The 24,122-nt window shown below is 45.6% G+C and overlaps 1 protein-coding gene across 9 annotated transcripts in view; it reads left to right on the forward strand.

The window, feature by feature from the left end:
• The first annotated feature begins 3,062 nt into the window (after positions 1-3,062).
• Positions 3,063-24,122, forward strand: part of SMARCA4 (SWI/SNF related BAF chromatin remodeling complex subunit ATPase 4) — a 100,257-nt gene continuing 79,197 nt past the window's right edge. For 7 of the 9 annotated variants that reach the window (XM_080674935.1, XM_080674936.1, XM_080674933.1 and 4 more), the window contains exons 1-2: positions 3,085-3,358; positions 23,837-24,086. In XM_080674935.1, the coding sequence (XP_080531061.1) occupies positions 23,865-24,086 (222 nt within the window). In that variant the 5' untranslated portion in view covers positions 3,085-3,358; positions 23,837-23,864. Of the gene's footprint in view, positions 3,359-22,986; positions 23,029-23,836; positions 24,087-24,122 lie in introns of all 9 variants that reach the window. The other 2 variants (XM_080674941.1, XM_080674940.1) reach the window with 2 other exon arrangements.

Genomic DNA, 24,122 nt, shown 5'->3' on the forward strand with positions numbered 1-24,122 from the left:
ACTGGGAATCCAAACTGTGACCCTTCAGTGCATGGGCTGATGCTCTAGCCCAGGGGTGGACAAACTTTTTGACTCGAGGGCCACAATGGGTTCTTAAATTGGACCGGAGGGCCGGAACGAAAGCATGGATGGAGTGTTTGTGTGAACTAATATAAATTCAAAGTAAAGGAGCGGAGGGGAGAGCAAGAGAACCCTCCACTCTTTCGGCTCCGCGGGCCGGATAGAACAGCCGAACGGGCCGGATCCGGCCCGCGGGCCGTAGTTTGCCCACGGCTGCTCTAGCCACTAATCAATACTGGCCAGGGCAAAAAGAGCAAGTTTAATGCAAATTAGAAAATACCTAAATAGATATATCACATTCATGGACCACTTAATAGTATTAAGAGATGGTGATTCCCTTGATTTGGTATGCAATCCCAATCAAAATCCCATCATATTTTTTGGTTAGAAATTGAGAAGAAGATGCTAAAACTTACATAATAATGCAAAAGATCTAGAGCCGTGGTTGGCAAACTGCAGCTGGCGAGCCACACGCGGCTCTTTGGCCTCTTGAGTGTGGTTCTTCCATAAAATACCACGGCCTGGGCAAGTCTATTTTGAAGAAGTGGCGTTAGAAGAAGTTTAAGTTTAAAAAATTTGGCTCTCAAAAGAAATTTCAATCGTTGTACTGTTGATATTTGGCTCTGTTGACTAATGAGTTTGCCGACCACTGATCTAGAGTAACCAAAACAATCTTTAAAAATAACAAAGTTGGAGGATTACCTGATTTCAAGACATTATAAAGCTACAGTAATCAAGATAGTGTTGTCTTAGCATAAAGACAGAGAGGCCAGAAACAGACTCACACTTAAAACAGTCAACTGATTTTGACAAAAATGCCAAGGAAATTCAATGGGGAAGCAGGTAGTCTAGAACAATGGAATATCTCTATGGAAAACCATGAACTTCAACCTTACCTCATACCATGTATAAAAATTAACTTGAAACGTATCCTAACAGATATCTGATCCTTAAAACAGGATTCCTGATCCTTCCTCGCCACTTTCCATATTCCATTGTCCTAGTTGCAGAGAAAGATTGAGCTCATTCTTGACCCTTTCTTTACCTCAGGTTCATTCTTCCAATTCCTATCCATTCTTCCTCCAACTCTTACTTCTACCACCTTCAATCTAGTGCAAGCCACTATTTTCTCCACCCTGGACAACTGCTAGGGCCTGAAGTGACTCCCCACTTCCTCTCCTTCCTGGCCAGGCCAGTCTCCACCCAGCAGCCATGGGAATCTCCTGATTAAAGCCCTTCAACTAAGCCCTGGTTGGTTTGGCTCAGTGGATAGAGCGTTGGCCTTCGGACCGAAGGGACTCAGGTTTGATTCCGGCCAAGGGCACATGCCTGAGTTGCGGGCTCGGTCCCCAGTGGGGGGCATGCAGGAGGCAGCCGATCAATGATTCTCTCTCATCATTGATGTTTCTCTCTCTCTCCCTTCCTCTCTACAAAAAAAAAAAAAAAGGGTATTTTATCTGATGTATTAGTGTGATCAACATGGGAGACAGTCAACTGAACTCACAGACTGCTCCATGGGCAGGAACCTTGCCTTCTCACTGCATTACTGCAGGCCTATGATCTGCTCAGTGTGCTCAACATGTTGAAGACCCTTAAGAAATATCACTTAAATGAATGAGAGAGACCAATGTTCAGACCCCACTTGTCCATTTTCTGTGCATTACTCAACATTATGAGCTAAGGTTTAGAGAACTCCCAGGTGGCATGCTTTTCATGGATTCCTCCATAGCCTATGGAGGTGGGCATGATTTCTATTTTACAGGTGAAATGTAAATGAGTCCCATAAACTTTCCTGGCACCCCCAGCTACTAACAACAATGGAGTCATGTTTTAAATCTAGGTCTTTCTGCTCTATGTTGCAAGTGACTCACCTTGGGCTTGGAAAGACTCAATGAGTTAATGCACACTCAATAGGCAGTTAGTCTCTATTGTTCTTTCAATTAAAAATAAGTAGTATTTATTATGTGGCAGTGGAGGGCACCACACTAGATGCTGGGTAGTCACTAGTGAGTAAAATGAACATCTTTGCCACTTAAGTTCCATTTAAGTTGAGGACAGGGAGACAGAAAATGGAAAGAGGGTACCCAAGAAATATGAAAAGGAAGCAGTGACAAAAAAGGAGAGATGCCTGAGGTGGTGAGTGAACTGACGCCTGAAAAATGAGGAAGGGCAGGCCTGAAAAAGGCAAGGGTAGGGACAATCCCAGGCTGCGGAACCTGACCTTGGGGAACGCTGGCTCAGTTGAGGGCCCTGGAGATCCTTTCAGAACGGAGAGGCGCCGCCCTAGAGGGTCTGTGCCTTCACACTCTCCCTCACTGCTTTCAGGTTTTGACTCAAATGTCTTCTTCGCAGCGAGGTCTTCCCTGATTGCTCTATATAAAATCTACATGACTCGCCATGTCTCCATCTCAACATGACGTGTTTTACTTATTTCTCGTGCCTCTCGCCTGCCTCCCCCATTAGACAGTGAGCGCCACAGCGGCTGAGATTTTTTTGTATGTTCCGTGCTGTTTTCCGCCTGGAACATACTAGCAGGTCACTGAACATTTGCTAAACTAATTAATAGCACTAGGAAGGCTTAGCAGAAAAGGCAGCCACGGTTGAGTTCCCCTCGGACCCGCCGAACAGGCCCCACCATCCTCCGACCAGGGATGAAAGCGACTCCCAGGCCTACGCTTGGCCGACTCTGCTCAACTTCAGTCCAGCCTTACGCACGGCCTCAGATCCTCACGAGTCTCAGGGCCCCTGGCCAGCCATTTTCCACAGATCCCACCACCTCCCGCCCCATCCCCCAACCTCCTGCCGCCGCCGTCACGACCGCCGCAGTGGCGTCCGCTCTGCGCACGCTCCGCGGCGTGGGTACGCGCGGCGTCGGAAGGCGAAGACCCCTGTGCGTTGGCGCAGGACCTTCCCCGACAGAGGTGGGAGGTGCGTCGGGCACTGGTGCTGTTCCCGGCCCCGCCTACCTTCATGGTCTCGGGGAATGCGCATGCGCACTGGGAGCGGAAGAGCGGGCGGGCGCGCGCTCTAGGCCGGGCGGACGGCGGAAGCGGGAGAAGCCATCCGTGAAGGGGGGGTAGGGGAGTCGGCGAGTGCGCGCGCCGCGGGGGCGCGGGTGGCGTGTGTGCGGGGGTAGGGGGAGGCCAAGGCGGCGGGCGCGCGCACGAGGTTTAACCTCGCTTGGTGGCGGCGGCGGCTTCTTTGTTTCTTGAGGAGAGGCGAGACGCCCACTCAGTCCCCGGCAAAGCGCCGAGGGGCGGGGGCGACGCCGAGAAGGCGACGGTGCAGGCGGCTCCCGGTAAGGAACGCGGGCCGCGGGGGAATGGCACGGGGTTGGGAGGACGGTTTGAATGGAGTCGGGGCGCCGAGGGGGGAGGGGGATGCTGGCTCCCAGAGCCGGGCCGGGGTACGGCGGCGCCCGAGGGTCAAGAAGCCCGGCCGGCACCGCGCGCGCGAGGAAAGCTACTGTGTAGTGAGGTTGCGGCGGCTACAAAATCCGCGGGCCGGCGGGGTGGGGGCCGGTGCCGCGTGGAGGCCGCGCGCTACTCGCGCGCGTTCTCGCCGGATTCGCCGGACAAAGCTCGCCGCCCCCTCGTCGGGCCAGGGTTCCGGCCGCGATCGCGGTCTCTGTGGCGGCTGCAAGAAAAGCGAGGCGTCGGGGATTTTCTGGCTATGTTATAACGGGTCCGACCCCAATGTTGCCTTTTTGGCGAGGTTGCGGTCGCGGCTCAGTAGGAAAAACCTAATGTGTGCGGTGTCGCCTGGACACGAGCATTCGCAGCCTCCTTGGGTTAGATGACCTAATATTTTACTTTAAAAATCACATATTCTAGATTTTAAAGGAAAGGTAAATAACTCGCCCCATCCCTTGGAAGTAGGAACTTCAAAATGTTTGTCCTGAGTGGAGGGGTGGGGTTGGTATCAAGTGGGGTACGACTGGGGGAATTGTTTGCTATTGAAAGCATTGTTTTTGCATCCTTTTCCTTTCTACCAGTTGATTTTCCAGGTTAAGGTTTTTATTTAAAACCTGGACCTTTCAGGAGAATGTTTTGTGACAGTCTTGGAGACACTGGTTTTGATCCCTCTCCCCCTCTCCCCCCTCCGCCTCCCAGTGAATCCTTGGGAAGGTAGGAGATAAGTGTAAGAGCCACTTCCCAGGAATTTGAAACAAGTTTTCAGTTTGAATTGACAGACTAGATTACTTTATGATTCCTGGCGCTTGCTTGGTCACTTAGCTGTGTGACTTTAAGCAGATAGTTTAATCTCTCTGAACCTCCTAGTTTCCTCCTTTGTGAAATGAGAATAATGTTACAAATGGAGCTGGGTGAAAGCCTGTAAAATGGTTCCTGGCAAGTGGAAGCACTGTAACTGTCTGGTCCAATCTGCTTCTTCATTGTTCAGCAAATCCCCGGGTCCCTACTGTGGGTCAGATGGTTGGGAGGACCCTCTGCAATCTTTAGGATGACAGGTGGTTAATGTGGGAACAACTCCCCCTGGCCTATCATTTAATCCTCCCAACTCTTTCTGTGAGAGGAAAGCAGTGGATGCCCAGGGACTGGTGAGCCAGAGATCAGGAAGGTGTGTGGAAGAGGGCTTTTACTCAGAATCCGGGAGGATGTCTAGTCTTGTATTTTGACTGCCCTGTAACAGTCATTGTTCCCTCTGCTACACTGGCACATTGCCTCAATTTGTAATTACACATCCATATTCTGAGGATCATCAGAGCTGAGGTGGTCTCCCACAGCACCCTGGGCCTGGCACATGGTAGGCCCTAGTGAACATTTGTGCAATGAATGAAGGGCCCTTGGTTGGATTGAGTGAACATGTGTGTGAAGTTCTTGGCACAGGACCAGAGTGGTTGTAAGCAATCAACATTAGTTGCTGTTGGGTTTTAACTTTCAAGGCCATTGTTTCCCAAACTTCATTCTCCTGGGAAGGAGAGCATAGGATGGTAGTGTGGGATGGTGGTGAGGAATGCTGGTTCTGGAATCAGACCTCCTGGTTTCACACCCAGCTCACTAAATCTTTTATTTAATTTAATACGTTTTTATTGATTTTAGGGGAGAGGGGTAAGGGGGAGAGAGGAACATGGATGTGAGAGAGAAACATTGATCAGTTGCCTCTGGTATGCACTCCCAAATGGGGATAAAACCTGCAAACTGGGCATGTTCCTGATGGGGAATCAAACCAGCGACCTTTTGGTGCACAGGACAACGCTTAATATGGACCAGGGCCCAGCTCTCTAAATCTTAATTAGACCTCAAGCAAGGCACTTACCAGTGGGTTTCCCCATTTGTGAAACAAGTATGACAAAATGGTGATTGAGGGGTTATCTAACACATTGCAGTGCTTGGCATGTATGAGTGGTTATATATACTTTACTAACTTGCTTTAAAATCAGTGCATACATAATTGTGAGAATACGGTAACAAATAATTCTCCTTGTACCACCTAAAATCATTTTGATCTAGCAGGTTTTGGAGTCAGGGCTGAGGGATGACATCAGAACTGTGACATCATCAGTACATGGTCTCTAATCTTTGTTTTTGAAAAGCAAACATACACATTTTTATTTGCACACTTTACCACTCCTTGTGGACCCTCAAAATAATGGGAGATAATCCTAGAGCAGATGTGGGAGAGTGGGAAGAATTATGTATTTTGGGCACATGTCTGGTGAGAACAACATTCTGCTGGCAAAGAAATATATCCACGGGTGTTTCTTCACCAGGGGCTCTCCAGTCAACCACCCTGAGTTTGACTTCTGGTTTTGCCACTTTCCTTGGTGCCTCAGAGAAATTGAAGTGACAGAGTGCCTGGCACATAGTAAATCCTCAGATGTGCCAGCTGATTTTGGCCTTGGTCATCATTCCTTGCCTGCCATGTACAGAGGGACCCATTTACATTAACAGAAGACTGAACACAATGTTAATAGCGCCCCCTGGAGTTGTGCAAGAAAGTGGCTCAAGAGGGACTCATCACACCGGCCACAGACAGAGCACAATGTGAATGGGAGTTGTGCAAGAAGTGGCCCAACCACTCATTCCCCATTCATATAGCAAACAAATGTGTATTGAGTGTCTGCCATGAGCCAGGCACTGCTGGGAGCTGGTGATTCAGCCAGGAGCAGGCAGACAAGGGCCCTGTTCTGATTTGCTTATATCTGTCTTCTTATTTGCCAAGGCGGGTAGTAATAGTACCCAACTTGTAAGATTGCTGTAAGGACTAAACAACAACAAAAAATGACAAATGTAAGTTGCTTACAAGGTTGCCTGGTGCATAGTGCTAAACATTTGGTAGCTGTTGTCATTAGGTTTCCTACAACATCTTGGTGGGTACAGAATATATTTTTGCCAAATTGTAGTCATTCTGTATGATTCAAGGTGGTAATGAAGAAATAGACTCCTCCATTTTTCCTTAATACTTAAAAATTTTATGCTTTTCAATTTCACCATAAGGCATTGGAAAGGAGGAAACATGTTTGGTGGCATGGCTTCTGAAAAATAGCAAACATTTATTGTTAATTTCACTTATTGTTAATTAAAATTATTGAAAATTATAATTTTCTTACAATTTGTAACATTGATTGGAATACTTCAGAGAAAATTGGAGTTTTTTTTAAAAAAAATTAGAATTAAAGGGACGTGGAAAACCTATTATAAAAGGGAAGCAACAGCTACTAGAATATGGGGGGAAGTGTCCAAGGGAAAACATGTCAGAATCGAGTTTGAAGCCAAATGGAGAGCTGCCATTGCTGTTGACCTTATACATAGAATCTCAAAGAAGTATAAGCCTCATGAATTTGATCAGTGATGTCTTCATTGGAATTTTCTGTTAGTTGCATGCTGCTGCTATTAATTTTTCAGGATATGGATTTGGTGAGCATGAGAAATTAAATTTGGCCTGTACTCATCTTCCTATATGGATAGGGAAGGAAAGCACCAGGTGTAGCTGGGTTTATGGGGAGGTCAGATTTCACAGGGCAGAGAAAAAGGAGGGAATGCATCGATTTCCCCCTAATTCTCTCAGGGCAGGTGCTTTCTTTAGAAAACAGGTACATGTTAGCTAGAATAAACCTGCTCTGACACCTTCCTGGCCTTTGCAACCCCAAGTGGTTTCCAGAGCTTCACTTTGGGACTTGTTTACTTTGCTAAAGGAACATGTCTTCGTTTTTGCACATGTACACTTGTCACTGGGAACAGTCTGAGTTTTGCTCTGTGAAGTTCATCAGCCATGAGTGTGGTAAAGGAAGGTTGACTCTGTTTTTAGTAGCTGTGGCCTTTAAAATGGTTCTTTGGGCTGGTTTAAGTTCTCCTTTAACCGGCAGGTTGCGCCCCGCTGGCTCAGGATGCAGGTGGCCACATGGCAGTTGCTGCTTCACCTGTTACAGTGGGAGACTTGAGGTGGCAGGTTTGATGTGTGTCACCCTGACTTGCCCTGTGAGTGCCAGTAAAGTGACACAGTGTATGGTCTCACTGTTCTAAAGATGTTACTAAAGCACAGCAAGCCGCTTGCTATATCCTGGGAGCTGCTTCTGGCCCTGGTGACTGCCAAGTGTTGTTTCCGATCACAGCCTGGACTGATTGTGTACTGAGTACCCTTGCCCGACTCCACGGAACACCTCCTGTGTGCTCCTGCCTGAGGGGGGCGTCTCTTTGCTATACTTCACACCCTTTCAGGCTCTCTTTCTCCTATACCTTCTGATCATCCCCCGAGTCAGTTATTCAGACCTTGCAGTCATACAGACTTGAGGACTCTACTCCCTGCATGACTTAAAAAAAAAATGTTTTTATTGATTTTTAGAGAGAGAGAAACATCAATGATGAGAGAGAATCATTGATCAACTGCTTCCTGTACACCTACAGGGGGTCAAGTCTGAAACTGGGCATATGCCCCGACCGGGAATCGAACTGTGACCGCCTAGCTTATAGATGGATGCTCAACCAGCCACTGAACCACACCGGCTGGGCTCCCTGCATGACTTTGGGCAAATGACTTAACCTCTCTGAGCATACAATCCTCTGTTCCTACCGTGGTCTCTTCAGTCATCAGTGCTGAACCGAGGGGATGCAAGTTGGGGCTGAAATCCATCCTGGCTGGGCTTTGCCAAATTTGGCTCCAGAGCTAGGCAGTCCCAAGTAAGGGGTGTTTTTTTTGTTTTTTTTTTTTTAAATATATTTTATTGATATTTTACAGAGAGGAAGGGAGAGGGATAGAGAGCTAGAAACATCGATGAGAGAGAAACATCGATCAGCTGCCTCCTGCACACCTCCCACTGAGGATGTGCCCGCAACCAAGGTACATGCCCTTGACCGGAATCGAACCCGGGACCCTTCAGTCCGCAGGCCGACGCTCTATCCACTGAGCCAAACCGGTTTCGGCTAAGGGGCGTTTTTTATATTTCAAATGGCATGTGCTAGCTGAGGCCCTCCTAGTCACCTTGACTCTCACCCTATCTGTTCCATCAGCATGTCCAGAGAAATCTTTTTTTTTTATTAAACATATCTTATTGCTTTTTTTACAGAGAGGAAGGGAGAGGGATAGAGAGTTAGAAACATTGATCAGCTGCCTCCTGCACAGCCCCTATTGGGGATGTGCCTGCAACCAAGGTACATGCCCTTGACTGGAATCGAACTTGGGACCCTTTAATCCGTGGTGGACACTCTATCCACTGAGCCAAACCGGTCAGGGCCAGAGAAATCTTTTAAAAGCGTCATCAAATTGTATCATTGCCCTGTCCAGAACCTTGCAATGGTCTCCCAATCTACCTGGAGTAGACCCCTTACCTCCTCACCATTGCTCTCAAAGCCTGTGATCTGCCCTCCCCACCAGTCTCTGACCTCATCTGCCACACCCCCATCACCTGCTCCACTCTAACAAAGTCCTACCCCAGGGCCTTTGCACTTGCTGGTCCCTCTGTTCATAGCCATGTGGATCCTATTTCACTTCAGGTTTCTACTTAGATATGTCCCCATTACTGAGACCATCTCTGGCCACCATGATTGAAAGAGCACCTGCCGTCAGCTTGAGTGCTAACTCTGCTTGATGATGATGATGATGATGATGATGATTTTTACAGAGAGGAAGGGAGAGGGATAGAGAGTTAAAAACATCATTGAGAGAGAAACATCAATCAGCTGCCTCCTGCACACTCCCCACTGGGTATGTTCCTGCAACCAAGGTACATGCCCTTGACTGGAATCGAACCCGGGACCCTTGAGTCCGCAGGCCAATGCTCTATCCACTGAGCCAAACCGGCCAGGGCTTGATTATTTTTTTCATAACGCTTTCACCCCCTACATGACGTGTCATATTATTTGTGTGTATGTTTCTGTCACTCAGTTATCAGTCCCACCAGACAGGGACTGTTTCTGCTGGATGCCCAGTGCCTAGAACCTTGCTTTGCTCAGGGTCAGTTGGTATTTGGGGTGGCTGGGAGGGTCTGTCCCAAGTGATACTTGGCAGGTATAGGTGCCACGCCTCCTTGTACTTTCTAAGCTCCTTTCTTGGGCGAGTTCCCTTCAGCCCTCTCCAGGGATCATGTCTTGCTCAGTGTTGAGTATATAGCAGGCCATAACAGACCCAGCAGTGAGTCATGACATCCACCCAGGGTTGACTAGGCTTAACAGGAGCAGGATCAGGAAAGATTTGTAAAGCTTGTTGCAATTACTTGGTGTATGTTTGTGTTGGGCTAAGTCATGACTCTGGGTCATGGTCAAAAGAGTTTAAAAAACACACATCTAATGGATAATAGAATAGTGTTTGTGTTCTTGACATAAAGACACTACACCTCCCTGACCAGAGTGTAAACTCTCAGGGCAGAAAACCAACCTGGTTGTCATGTCTTCTGGCATGTTGTATTTGGGGAGGTGCTCTTTAGTGGTTGTCAAGTGAATGAAAAATTTTTTTTAATGGGCAAGGGTAGATTCCAATGAATAAAATGATACATAATTCCAGTGCTAAAAATAATACTTGGACCCTGGCCAGTGTGGCTCAGTTGGTTGGAGTGTCATCCTGTCCTGTATATGGGAAGGTGGCGGGTTTGATTCTAGGTCAGGACACATACCCAAGTTGCAGATTCGATCCTTGGTCCAGGTGCATGTGGAAGGCAACAGATTGATGTTTCTCTCTCGCATTGATATTCTCTCTCTCTCTCTCTCCCTCCCTTCCTCTCTCTCTAAAATCAATGAAAACATATCCTCAGGTGAGGATTAAAAAAAAAAAAAATAGCCTGGCCTGTGTGGCTCAGTGTTTGAGCAATGACCTATGAACCAGGAGATCTTGGCTTGATTCCCAGTTAGGGCACATGCTCGGGTTGCAGGCTTGATCCCCAGTAGGGGGCATGAAGGAGGCAGCCGATCCTTGATTCTCTCTCCCTCTCCCTTCTTCTCTGAAATCAATAAAAAAATATTTAATAATAATAATAATACTTGGTAACAATTCAGCATGCCTACCTTTTAGGTAGAACTGAGAAGCCATTGTAATTGATTGTGACATGACTTTTCCTTTCTAAAATGTATTCCTTTTTAAATGCAGGGCAAGGTTTTGCTACATAATTATATTGCAAGGAAAGTTCTATTGGACATAGTGATGGGGAAGTACAGTCTCAGGAATAAGCCATTTCCACAAGGTCTCTAAGTCCACAGATGCCTGCCCCTTAACATCCTTCCAGGTTCATCAGGACAAGTGTGGAGGGTTTTGCTTAGTAGATTTATTAGGAGGGAAACGTTTCGTATTTTGAATGTAAGGCATGAGGCTGGTTTTGCCCAGCCACCATTGCTGGGTATGAACACCCTGCTATGACTTGACTGTAATGTTGAATCTGCTGATGACACGTGTCTGTAAACAAATTTCTCCACACACCCCTAAAAACAGCAAATATTCTGGGCCAACCTGAAATATAAAGCTGTTTTTCTGGCAAGATGAAAAAACATACACCATAATTCCAGCAAGCAGATACCAGAGGGTCCAGATTGCTTGTTAGCAGCTTGTTCTGCTACAGAGGCTGGCCACCAGGGTACTTTTTTACTTATAAGGCAAAAAGCAAAGGTGTTAGGAAAGAAGAAACTAGACTGATCCTCCAGCACTCCTGTTTCACATTTGATGGCCAGAGATGTTTTATTTTAAATGATAATTTTGATGAAGTTGAAGGAAAATAATGCAGTTTTTATCCTTTCATCTTTCTATTTTATTTCCACAAAGGCACTTCCTGGGCCTCTCTTCTGCGTATGTAGTTCCCGAGTATTTTTCTAACCTAGGTATTTTTCCTTAAAAAGTGGCTCAATTGGTAGGGTGTCCTCTCATGCTCTGAAAGGTTGCCAGCTTGATTTCTTGGTTAGGGCACATACCCATGTTGTGGGCTTGATCCCTGGTGGGGGGCATGCAGGAGGCAGCCAATCTATTTATCACTCTCACATCCATGTTCCTCTCTTTCTTTTCTTCTCCCTTCTCTCTCTAAAAAAATCAATAAAAAATATTTAAAACATTTCTAAAAATCTGGTTATGGAAGTAATAGATGGTTATTATAAACAAACAAACACACACAAAGGAAAAAAACACCAGAAATCTCTGATGTGGAAAATGTGACGTTTCCCATCATACACCTCCAGAGAGAGTTGCTGGCTGCTGCTGATAGTTTGGTGTATGTTGGCTTCTATGTGTGGATTAACATGGATCTATAGTACAGTTGATCCTTAAACAATGTTGGAAATCGATGCAGAACTTTTACTCCTTCAAAACTTAACTACATTCCAGCTCAGTGGTTGAGCATTGACCTGTGAACTAGGAGGTCATGGTTTGATTCCTGGTGAGGGCATATGCCTGGATTTCAGGCTTGATCCCCAGTGTGGCGTGTGCAGGAGGCAGCCAATCAATGATTCTCTCTCATCGATGTTTGTATCCCTCTCTCCCTCTCCCATCCTTTCTGAAATCAATAAAGATATTTTAAAAAACAATGACAAAAACTAAACTATTAATATCTTACTGTTGATGGGAAGCCTTACTAATAACAAGCACTCGATTAACACATATGTTGCATATTACGTATATTATATTATAGTAAGACTAGTGGCCCGGTGTACGAATTCATGCACATTGAAAGGAAATTAATTAGAAGAAATAGTTTAATATTGCTATTTGCCCTTTCTCTATAATAGAAGTGTCAACCAAATTCACAATTGACAATGACAGATTGAAACACACGTGTGATTGGCGCCAGCGAGAGCTTTACATGTATCATTAGCCTTTTATATAGAGAGAATGAACTTGCTTAAATAGACCTGCTTTCTGATTTAGCTAAACTTTTCCAGCCCAGTGAAGCACCCCAACTTCTCTTTCAGGTAATTGTCAGCAACACAGCAGTAAATAACAACACGAAGCAGATTATTATTGTAGATCACACAGGGAGAACAAAGGGTAAAATATTTAACTGCAGCAGTGTTTGCCTATATTCTGTGCAGTGAGAAAACCTGAAGTCATTTTCAAGGTCCACCATTTACTTCTTTTTAGTTGGGTCAAGTTTCTAAGCTTTCTAAATCTCCATTTTCTGGCTAGTGAAAAGAAAATAGGATTCCACCAAGTCTCCTATCTACCCACTCCAGGACTTCTGTGAGGATCAAATGAGATGAGGCACGGGAAAATGCTTCACAGACATTTGGTTACAGTGTAAAATGTTTGCACCTGGCTATAAAGCAAGTCGTGTTCCTGGGCTGAAGAAACTGCAAGGAGGCTAGTTGCTAGAGAGAGGAAGCTGGGCATTGCTACGTGACATTACCCATAAAGAAGATAAAATATATTTACAGTATTTATTGAAAAAAAAAACACCTGTGTATTAGTGGACTTGCAGAGTTCAAACCATGTTGTTCAAGGGTCAGTTGTATCATTATTCTTACCAAAGTGGGCCTTGGATCAAGCACTTCGACCTTCTTTCCCCTGCTTCATTTTGGATGATCCTCTGTGTCCATTTGCACAGAGCCCCCTCATTCACTTTTAATGGTGCCACAACATCTGCAGCATGGATTGTGTGGGGTCCTGACTGGCATTTTGGATGCTTCTCAGAGAAATAGAGGAGAGGTAACATGGCCAAGTCACTTCCAGACCTTGTGTCCGGGATTCTAGAGCAAGCATGTCAAACTCACAGCGCACAATGAATATTTTTGTGGCCCAGCCAATATAATGGTATGCAAGAAATGTTTTAATAAAAATTTTGTAACTTAACTTTTACAATATCCTGTTATACATAATTATTAATAACGGACTACAACGTTCACTAATGACTGATTACTATAATTGTGTTGCATTCATTTCCCTTACACGCAGGTGCACCATCCCCACTAATACTAGCAGTGAATATTTTAGCAGCCGATTGCCACGTCATTAGTCTTGTACTGACTTGTTTGGTGTGCGCAACAGGAAATATTTTGCTTTTGAAGAATAAGAAAAATAGGTTTATTTGCATTATGCTTATTAATTTGTGCAGTTATTCAGTGTCTGGTAAGTTAAGGCTCAAGAAAAAATATTAATTTTTATTAAAATGTTCTATTTTATGTTAACGATTGCTCATTTATTTCAGCCCTTTGTATTCAGCATGTCTCTATTGAAATAAACCTACATTTCTATGAAAATTGAAGCTTTTGTTTTTTTGTGGCCCACATAAACTTAAACCTTGTTTATTTGGCCCATGTTAGCCTTTGAGTTTGACATGCTTGATCTAGAGCAGTGGTTCTCAACCTTTCTAATGCCGCAACCCTTTAATACAGTTCCTCATGTTGTGGTGACCCCCAACCATAAAATTATTTACGTTGCTACTTCATAACTGTAATTTTGCTACTGTTAATGAATCGTAATTTAAATATCTGTGTTTTCCGATGGTCGTAGGCTCTACAGCAGCGGTTCTCAACCTGTGGGTCGCCTAAGACCATCAGAAAACACAGATATTTACATTACGATTCATTAACAGTAGCAAAATTACAGTTATGAAGTAGCAACGAAAATAATTTTATGGTTGGGGGGTCACCACAACATGAGGAACTGTATTAAAGGGTCGCGGCATTAGAAAGGTTGAGAACCACTGATCTAGAGCCTGTTTTCATCTTGTGGCCTCCTGGATATCTTAGCATTCAGCTTTTCTATTCTTACCGGAAGTAGTTTTATTTCCTGTCACGTTCCTTCAGACTGCCCACTTGGATTCCCAAGCTCTGTTCCCTTCTGTGGAACCCCAAATGTACCTAACCCATGGGCCAGACACATCTCTATTAGGCTTTCAGATACACCAGGCTAGCAATTTCACCATTTTGGCTCCTTCGTCCCCTTGTCCTTCGTTTTGTCTCTCTGCTTAGGTAGAACTGGTTGGATGGATTTCATTGTGTGTGAAGTTGCCCTTACTTTCCCAACCCAGACACCAAGTGACTTGTCCGAGAGGGATTCGTTGCAGGAGTCCATGGCAGCACCATGGAAGCTACCTAGAACCCACCAGGCCTTAGGATGACCTTGGGGGGACCAAGAAAATTTGTTGGAAAAGCCAACTCTTTAGTTTCCGATGTAGAAAGGGCAGGAGTGTTTGGTGGTAAGGAAGAAGGAATGGGGAAGAGGGATGTCAGATCTCACCTGGTTAATCCTGTCTTGCCTCCTGAGTAGGCATCTCACTGGAGTGTAGTGGTACCCCTTCCTCCACCCACTTCAGCCCTCAGCAGGGCCAGGCGCACTCCTGCCCCTTAGTTGGCTAGCTAAAAGGAACTTGATAATGGCTAAAAAATTGCTTTTGTGGTATTGATGACCAAGAGGGCAAGGGAGAGTTTGCAGCAGCCCAAATCCTGCCCATTGATTGTGAGGCTGGACCTTGTTTGCACTGGGCTATACTGATCCTTAAGCAGCTTCTGCTTCTTGAGGGGAGAAGCAAGCATATTTGTCCTGAGTGCTGAGGGACAGGAGCATTAATCAAGGTTTGTCCTGCAGGGAAGCTAAAGTTAGGAAGCAAATTCTCTGGAGTGGTTACTTACTATGTGGCTAGTTTACTCATCTCTGTATGGGGAGAGGAGGGTGGAAATGCTTAATCTGTATGACATTTCTAGGACAGTAGTGACACGCGGTAAGCATTGCTCAGTAAAGGACCCTTGATTTCACCAGATGTGTGGTGGCACTTCCTGCCTGTATATGCTTTGCATGTGTTAGCTCATTCGATGCTGGCTGTGACCCCTGAGGTACATCTCTGCTTCAGCCTACAGAAGAGGAACCGGGCTCAGAGAAGTCACTTATCTAGCATGGTGCCGTTAGTAGGTGACAGAGTCCACACTCAGAGTCTTGAGTTGCACTGTGAGTTTGGCCTTGTTTCTCCATCTTCTCCACTGACCTGCTGTGTGACTTCTGAACCTCGGATACCTCTGTCAGTGAGACCAATGATAGCCCTTTTGTATAGTGTGGTGGTGTGACTCAGTGAATAAATCCAGGTCCTTATCACCAAATGGGCCCACAGCTCTGCCTCTCTCTCTGGGTGGGTCTTCCTTCCTGTGATTTCTTTGTGACTGATATATCCTCAACAGTTGTAAATTACTAGGGGCAGGGACAAGTCACAGTCCCCTTGGATATTAAAATATCTCTTCCTTTTCTCTATCCCATGACTTTGAGGTAGTACAGGAAAACCTGTTTCCTCAGATCACATTTCTGACATCAAATGTGGGTTTTCCACACCAAGCAATTTTCTGCAAGTTTCTGCTGACACTGACTGTCCTACGGTTCAGTTCTGGCACTAACTGGAGTTATTGCATACACCACAGATTAATGGTTCAGTCCCACAGGACTGCCCCCCAATTCTGACGCTTTCTTTGCAAGTAGTGGGTCCTCACATTATCCACACTTCTGCCCAACTAAGCTACAAATCAGGGTTTCCCAGAATCCCCTCCTAAGTTTTAAAAATTTGCTAGTACAGCTCATAAAATCAAGGAGACATTAAAGGATACAGATGAACAGCCAAATGAAGAGATATGTAAGGTGAGGTCTGGAAGGGTCTTGGGCATAGGAGCTTCTGCCTCTGTGGAGTTGAAATTTACCACCCTCCTGGCCTATGGATATGTTCACCAACCCAGCAGCTTTCTGAAACATGTAGTTTAGTTTTTATGGAAGCTTCATCACTCAGATATCCCTGGAGGATGGAGGGTAAGGTTGAAATTCCAACCCTCTAACCATGGCTTGGTCTTTCTGGCGCCCAGCCCCCATCCATCCTGAAGCCATCGAAGAGCCAACTAAGAGAAGCCTCATTAGAACAAAAGATACTTCTATCACTTAGGGAATTCTAAGGGATTTTGGAGCTCTGTGTAAAACCATCCTGTCACCCCTATCACATAGGGAATTAAAGGGTTTTTTAGAAGCTCTGTGTCAGGAACAGAAGGTAGATCATAATGTCACAGATAGACAAAGATTTCTTAAACAGGACCCCCAAATTATCTATATACTCTATATACTAGTGTATAAAAGCCTAATATGCTAAGTGTCCAATCAATTGGTTGACCGTTTGGTCGACCACTCTACCTGTCGCTATGATGTGCACTGACCACCAGGGGGCAGATGCTCCGACAGGTAGGTTAGCTTGCTACTGGGATCCAGCCGATCTGGACTGGGCGAGACAGGCCGGACACACCCTGGAGCCCTCCTGCGGTCCCTCCCTAGCCGGCCAAACTCCCGCAGTCCCTCCCCAGCCAGCTGGCCTCCATTGGGAGTGGGCAAGATGGCCCCAATTGGCCCTGATTGCCGGCCAGGCTGAGGGACCCTACCCGTGCACAAATTTGTGCACTGGGCCTCTAGTTTAACCATAAAAGAACAAACTTGGTAAACCAGACATCATTAAAATTAAGAATTTCTGTTACCCTAGCCTAGCTGGTTTGGCTCAGTGGATAGAATGTTGACCTGGGGACTGAAGGGTCCCAAGTTCGATTCTGGTCAAGGGCATATGCCCAAGTTTCGGGCTTGATCCCCAGTGGGGGGCATGTAGGAGGCAGCCAATCAATGATTCTCTCTCATCATTGATGTTTCTCTCTCTCTCGCTCTCTGAAATCAATAAAAATATATTAAAACAAAACTTCTGTTTATCACAAGACACTGTTAAGAAAGCACAAAGGCGAGTCACAAATTGGCATATGGTAATTGAACCACTTATTCCCAATAAAACTTTAGCAGAAATGTAGAGCTGTTATAGAAGTGGATATCTTAATGACGAGTAAGAATGAAAAGGTGTTTAGCACCATTAGTCACAGGGAAATGCAAATTAAAATCTTAAGATATTCAGGGTCCATTGCATTCCTGGGGATGCTGTGGGCAACAGAGTGTCACCTGGGCTTTATTTCTAGTGACCTCTTATGTCCGTCCCCAATTTGGTACTAAGATGTGATCATTCGTTACCTCACAGAGGGGGTTCTCAGTGGGCCAGGATGGAGGGGTAAAGATGGTGTCTCTGAGGCCAAGGAAGCAATGTTGGGACAAGAGAAGGAATGGGCTGGGGGCCATGGTGGCCTCCAGGCCCAATGCCCGAGGACCTCTGTGCACCAACCTTGAAGTTTGCTGTCTGCTGTTTCCTCTTTACAAATTCCAGTCGCCTATTGGGTGCACTCCCAGGTAGTCCTCTTTTTGATTAGAGTCCCACCAGGACCCAGGATTGGCCATGGCAGTAGAGCTGATGCTGTGGCCCAAAGTCATCTGCAGACCCCATAGACATGGGTTTATGAGACCTAAAGTCACCATCTCCTCGGGGCAAGCACCCAGGATGCCTCAGCCCCAGTGCACACCTCAGTCTCGGCACTGGGGCTCCCCAGTGTTAGTCACTTGCAGCATTCCACAGGAGCTGCCCATCATACCCGGTGTGCCCTGTGTTACTGCAGCCTTACCCACATGGTATTCTGGTTTTGTTTGTTTTTGTGTCTGTGCCTCTTTTTTTTTTTGTGGCAGCGGTGGGATCCGAACCCACGCCTCCAGAGAGACTGGAGCCTAAAGTGTCTGTGCCTCTTGATTTTAGTATGTTTGTTTCTTGCTGAGCTTGAGCACTCTGTATAATTGGCATTCTCCTTACATCCCTCTGGTGGAAAGTGCGCCTGTGCCATGTACCTGATGGCTCAAGCTGTGGGCTGTAAACACACTCCCACAGAGCTGGTGGTCTTGGACCTGTGGTGGTGCGGACACTTGTTAGTCTGGTGTTTCTCACTGTTATTTTTTATTGTCCAGAAATGCAACTTTCAAATAGTCAAGATTGTTGAACTTTTACTTTGTAATCCCTTCACTCCTTCAGTTCTTATTAAGCAAGTATGTTCTGTATCTGGGGTGGATGTTCTCTTTGCTTTCTACTGGTTTCCTGTGGCCTAGTGTCCATGTGGTCTCCTAATTTAGATAATGCCACACTAATTGCTACGTTACTCCCCAGCTGCCTCCTGTACTCATCACAAGCCTCCTGTCCTGCTACCTGTTTTCTCCTGTAATTAACATCTGTCCATAAAATATACATCCACCAGAATTAAAAAGACTGGAACTTCTGGTGACAGGGATTAGGTGACAGGCACCATGTCAGACTAAGAAGGTGGCAAGAGTAGGTCAAGGAGATGGATGAGGAAGATAAGGCGTTGGAGCAGAAGCAAAAAGACGAGCAGAAGGAACTAGAGGAGCTAAAAGCGAAGGTTGCTGGGAAGGGGTCCCCAGGCCACAGGTGGAATTAAGAAATCTGGCAAAAAGTGAGCTGTTACTTGTGTCTGGAGCAGTGGTGATCCTTAATTCTATTCCTGTTTGAACATCTGGATTCCCTGTCAACATCTGTTACCACGTATAGAATGAAGTGTTGTCTTGGAGCCTGTTGTACATTTAAGAATAAACTTTTGTAAAAAATAATAGTCATATAGTGGCTCATCTCTTTAGTTCTTTTCACTCTGCCATTTTGACCTTACCTGTGAGGTCAGAGTAAACCCAGCCCAAAGTCTTTCCAGAGTGTGTTCTTCAGTCTTTGTTCCATCCTGAATTCTGTACCGCCTGTAACTAAACAAACTCATTAAAAAAAAAAAAAAAAAAAAAAAGACTGACAGCACCAAGTGTTGGTGTAGATAGGAGGAACTGGAATGCTCACCCACTGTTAGGAGGAGGGCAGTGTGTAAGATTATATTCCTGATTTGAAAAACTGGCAATATCTACCAAAGCTAAATTTATGCCTTCCTTATGATAACACCTCCACTCCTGTATATCCCCCAAAAATGAGCATCTCTGTCCCCTAATGACATTGTTCATAGCAGCTTTATTCATGCTAGCTCCAAACTGGTAGCAACAGTGTCTGTGAACAGGACAAATGAAGAAGAACAAATGACCGCTATACCCAACAACATGGATGCCCCTCCCAGATGAGCAAAAGCACACTACTGTGTGATTTTCTTTTCAGATGCAGTTCACTAACAAGTGAAACTAATATACAGTGATGGAGTCAGGACAGTGGTTCTGCGTAGGGAGGTGGTTTCGTCTGGGAAAGGAGCTGAGGGCACCTTCTGGAATGTTGGAAATGTTATGTCTGATGTAGGATTCATCCATATGTGTACATACAATCAGGGCACGTTAGGTATGCTACAAGTCATTGCAGGTAATTAAAATAAAAATCCCCTCAGTATACACTGAGGACCAGAGAGCCACACCGGTTCCATTTTCCTGTTCTCTCCACCACAACAGTGCTTGTCCACATGTGGCACCAGCACCCTGATTGGGCTCCTCAGTGTTTGACAGAGCCCTACCCCCTGTGCCGCTTGGAATGGTTTTGTATTGTATTTGCACTCCTTTGGGTCCCTGTTGCTGTCACTCCCCACATGTATCTGAGCTTTCCCTCCAGAAACAAGTTTGCTGCTGATGGTGGCTCCATGCACTTACCTGCTTCATGGCAGCTTAACTCTTCAGAGGTGGCAGTTTCTGAAGCAAATATTTTATTAAACTGATAAGAACAGCCGAAACTGGTTTGGCTCAGTGGATAGAGCATCAGCCTGCGGACTGAAGGGTCCCAGGTTCGATTCCGGTCTAGGGCATGTACCTTGGTTGCGGGCACGTCCCCAGTAGGGGGTGTGCAGGAGGCAGCTGATCGATGTTTCTCTCTCATCGATGTTTCTAGCTCTCTATCCCTCTCCCTTCCTCTCTGTAAAAAATCAATAAAATATATTTAAAAAAAAAAAAAACTGATAAGAACAGATGCTACACTTGATCTTAGCCAAAAGGCCAAAAAGCGATTGAAGCAGATATTTTGAAAAGAGTGTCATGAGAAATGTCCGCTTCTCAAAAGTGGACAGTGTCATATTCGGGCACAAAAAGTCAATTTTGATGCCTTTCAGTAACTTTAGTGGGTGCTATGTTGTTGATGAATTTAGCCCTCCTCAGTGGAGGCAGGTAATTTCTAGAAGTACCACATGCTTTGATGGGAAGAAGGTCTGATGATAAGTATAAACTACGTTTAGAAGAGCCATCATTCCAAAGGTACTTCCAGTGTTTGCTTTCTAGCATGTCTGCCTTTAGATGGGGAGTTGATGTTCCCTTGGTGGCATGGATTCTATTTTGCTGTCAGTTTCAGTTGGCTTGACTTAGAATAGAGACCTCCAAGTGAGAAAAAAACTCTGAGCCTATGGATACTGCAGGATTCCTTAAGGATTTGCAGAACCACTGTTCCTTTTCACACTTCACTGCACTGCTCTGTGGGCCTGAGAGGGCCTGTGGACATGAACGGACCAAAGAGAAGCTCGGGGGAGCCATCATCCTTTGCCCAGTGGGGCCATGTCAGTGTTGCTTGGTTTCCCACCTGTGAATTGTGACTGCAGGTGCGTCCTCCTGTAGACAAACCCCTGGGCCAGAAGTTTCAGACTCCAGAATCAGGATTTTAGCAAAGGAGATACAGAGTACTTGGCAGAGACTGGGGCGGCGTCTTGGGATCAAACAGGATCCTGTTTCTGTGGCAGAATGTGTGACTATTCACACAGCTGAATCAAGTCACATTTTGCTTCTAAATGGCTTCCAGATGAATTTGTGTCAAATGTATATATTTTTTATTTTACTTTATTAACATTTTTTATTATTGATTTGAGAGAGAGAGGAAAGAAGGGAGAGAGCGAAAGAAACACCCATTTGTTGTTCCACTTATTTGTACATTCATTGGTTACTTTTTTTTTTTTAAATATATTTTATTGATTTTTCACAGAGAGGAAGGGAGAGGGATAGAGAGTTAGAAACATCGATGAGAGAGTGAGAGAGAGACATCGATCAGCTGCCTCCTGCACACCCCCCACTGGGGATGTGCCCGCAACCAAGGCACATGCCCTTGACCGGAATCGAACCCGGGACCCCTCAGTCCCCAGGCCGACGCTCTTGCCACTGAGCCAAACCGGTTAGGGCTCATTGGTTACTTCTTATATGTGCCCTGACTATGGATTGAACCCGCACCCATGGCATATCGGGAGGATACTTCAACCAACTGAGCTACGCAGCCAGGGCTATATATATATTTTTAAAAGTTTAATTTTAAACTGAGCTTAATTGGGTTTGGATTTGTGAAGGGCTTGTGAGCAGACACCAGTTCTTCAGTACTCTTATGAGGCTGACTTAAGGTCCAGCACTGAGGCTCCTTGAGCTTTGGAGGAAATCTGGGGCGCTCAGAGGATGGAGGAGCATTTTCTTGCATGTTGGGGTCTGTTCACAGTCATGCTGGTGTGCGGCCACTGGTTTCTGCCCTGCTGAAGTTTCTGATTCTCTCTGCTCTGATTATTTGGTCATGAAACTGGAACAAAGATTTTTGCGCTTTTGATCTATTATCAAGGAAAATGCCTCCACCTTTCAAATTAAACCTTTTTTAATCAAGATAATTAAAAATGTTTTTCAGCCCTGGCTGGTTTGGCTCAGTGAATAGAGCGTCAGCCTGTGGACTGAGGGTCCCGGGTTCAATTCCAGTCAAGGTCACATGCCCAGGTTGTGGGCTCAGTCCCCAGTATGGGACATGCAGGAGGCAGCCAACAATGATTCTCTCTCATCATTGATTTTCTCTCTCTTCCTCTCCCTTCCTCTCCGAAATCAATAAAAATACATATTTTAAAAAATGTTCCTGAACTTCTTAACAGGATTTATCCCTTAGAACCAGAAGTGCCCAGTAAAGTCTAGGGGCAATGAGACTCATTATAAAACCAAAATAAATCCACAGAAACAAAAACCAGATTTGTGACATGCCAACAGGAGAGGGGCTTTTCAGTAACTCGGGATGCACAGAATGAGAGAATGGAGTGGAGCTGCTAGAGTTCATGTTTTGAAGACTATTAAATGACAAAAATGGTCATAGGCATGATTATATGAAACAAAAAAAAGCTTGCCAGCCTGGCCGGTATGGTTCAGTGTTTGAGTGCTGACCCATGGACCAAGAGGTCACCAGTTCAATTCCTGGTCACAGCACATGCCTGGGTTGCTGGCCGGAGGCAGCCAATCAGTGTTTCTCTCTCAATGTTTCTGTCTCTCTAGCCCTCTCCCTTTCTCTCTCTCTCTCAAATTAATGTAAATATATTTTTAGAAAGGAAAAAAAGCTTGCCTACAATGTGTTGAGTAATTCTGGTGTGTGTGTGTGTGTGTGTGTGTGTGAGAGAGAGAGAGGGAGAGAGAGAGAGAGAGAGAGAGAGAGAGAGAGAGAGAGAGAGAGTGTGGAACAGGGCCCCAGGGACAACATGTGTGTCCTTAAGAGGGCCCATCCTGGATGTCTCAGCCTCAGCCTCATCCTCACCACTCTGGGGGCTCTGAGGGTCTCTTGGGAGTCTCTGTTCTCACACACCTCCTCTAGAATCCTGTTGGGAAGGGTCAGAAGGGCAGGGTTGCTTCTTCCTCTCTGTAGGACCAGCAGGCTCCTAATTCTGCATTTGGTGGGATGATGGGTGATTTTAAGCTTCATATTCTTTTTGTGTTTTCCAGATTTCACCACTGAGACTGTATTGCTCCATCATGATGAAAGAGGTTATTAAAGAAAATTTTATTTAAGGCCATATAACCACATAACTGATTAAGGGTTACTTGAAAATTGAACCCTTAGTGTAGGAAGCATTTATAAAATTTATCAGCTCATGGTCCTTCTTAGCAAGTATAATTTATCAACATCATTAAATATTTATGGACTTGTTGGAGGCTCTGGGGCATAGTTCTGGGTGTCAGTTTTTAGTGTACAACAATATTCATCAAACTTAAGACACTTGATTATCACTCTCGAAGTATTTGAGATATCAGAGTGCCATTATTTATGTAATACTTCTTTTTAAATGAACCTACTTTTTAAACTTCATTTATTTTAAAGGAAACAATCTCACTGCCTTAAATGGAAAACCAGTATTACTGGCCACGAATATTTGTTATTATTGAATTTATGAGAATCCAGTCATATGCTGTTGCTGGCAATGGCTTTGAGCCTTAGTTATACTCTCCTTTTTTGTTAAATTGGAAGGTGAGCATGCATTAAAGTGGTGTGAAGTACAGATCAGTGCCACCCTTTGTTGTAATCAGAAAGATGGCAAGGGAAGTGAAACCCCCCTCCCCCACCTCCTGAGTTTCACTCCTTCCTCAGGGAACTCTTATCTGTTTTTGTGTGTCTGATGTATGACCTCCTTCCAGAGAAATGGAGGAGAAAGATCTGGAGGAGAAAGGCTTGCATGTCAAAGGCACCAGCTCCTGTCAGATGGGTGCTTCTGACATGACTGGTCTTCCTACAATGCCCTGACCCACCCAGCTGATGGCCATGACCCCCAGACTGACCTTGACTTCTCTCTAACAGGAGACCACTGTCCAGAGCTCCTGTGAAGATGTCCACTCCAGACCCACCCCTGGGCGGAACTCCTCGGCCAGGCCCTTCCCCAGGCCCTGGCCCCTCCCCTGGAGCCATGTTGGGCCCTAGCCCAGGTCCCTCCCCTGGCTCTGCCCACAGCATGATGGGGCCCAGTCCTGGGCCTCCCTCAGCAGGACACCCCATCCCAAGCCAGGGGCCTGGAGGGTACCCTCAGGACAACATGCACCAGATGCACAAGGTAGGAAGCTCTGGGCCCTCTGCTCTGACTGGTTGG

The sequence above is a fragment of the Plecotus auritus genome, assembly GCF_963455305.1.
Source record: "Plecotus auritus genome assembly, chromosome: 6".
NCBI classification, from domain to species: Eukaryota; Metazoa; Chordata; class Mammalia; order Chiroptera; family Vespertilionidae; genus Plecotus; species Plecotus auritus.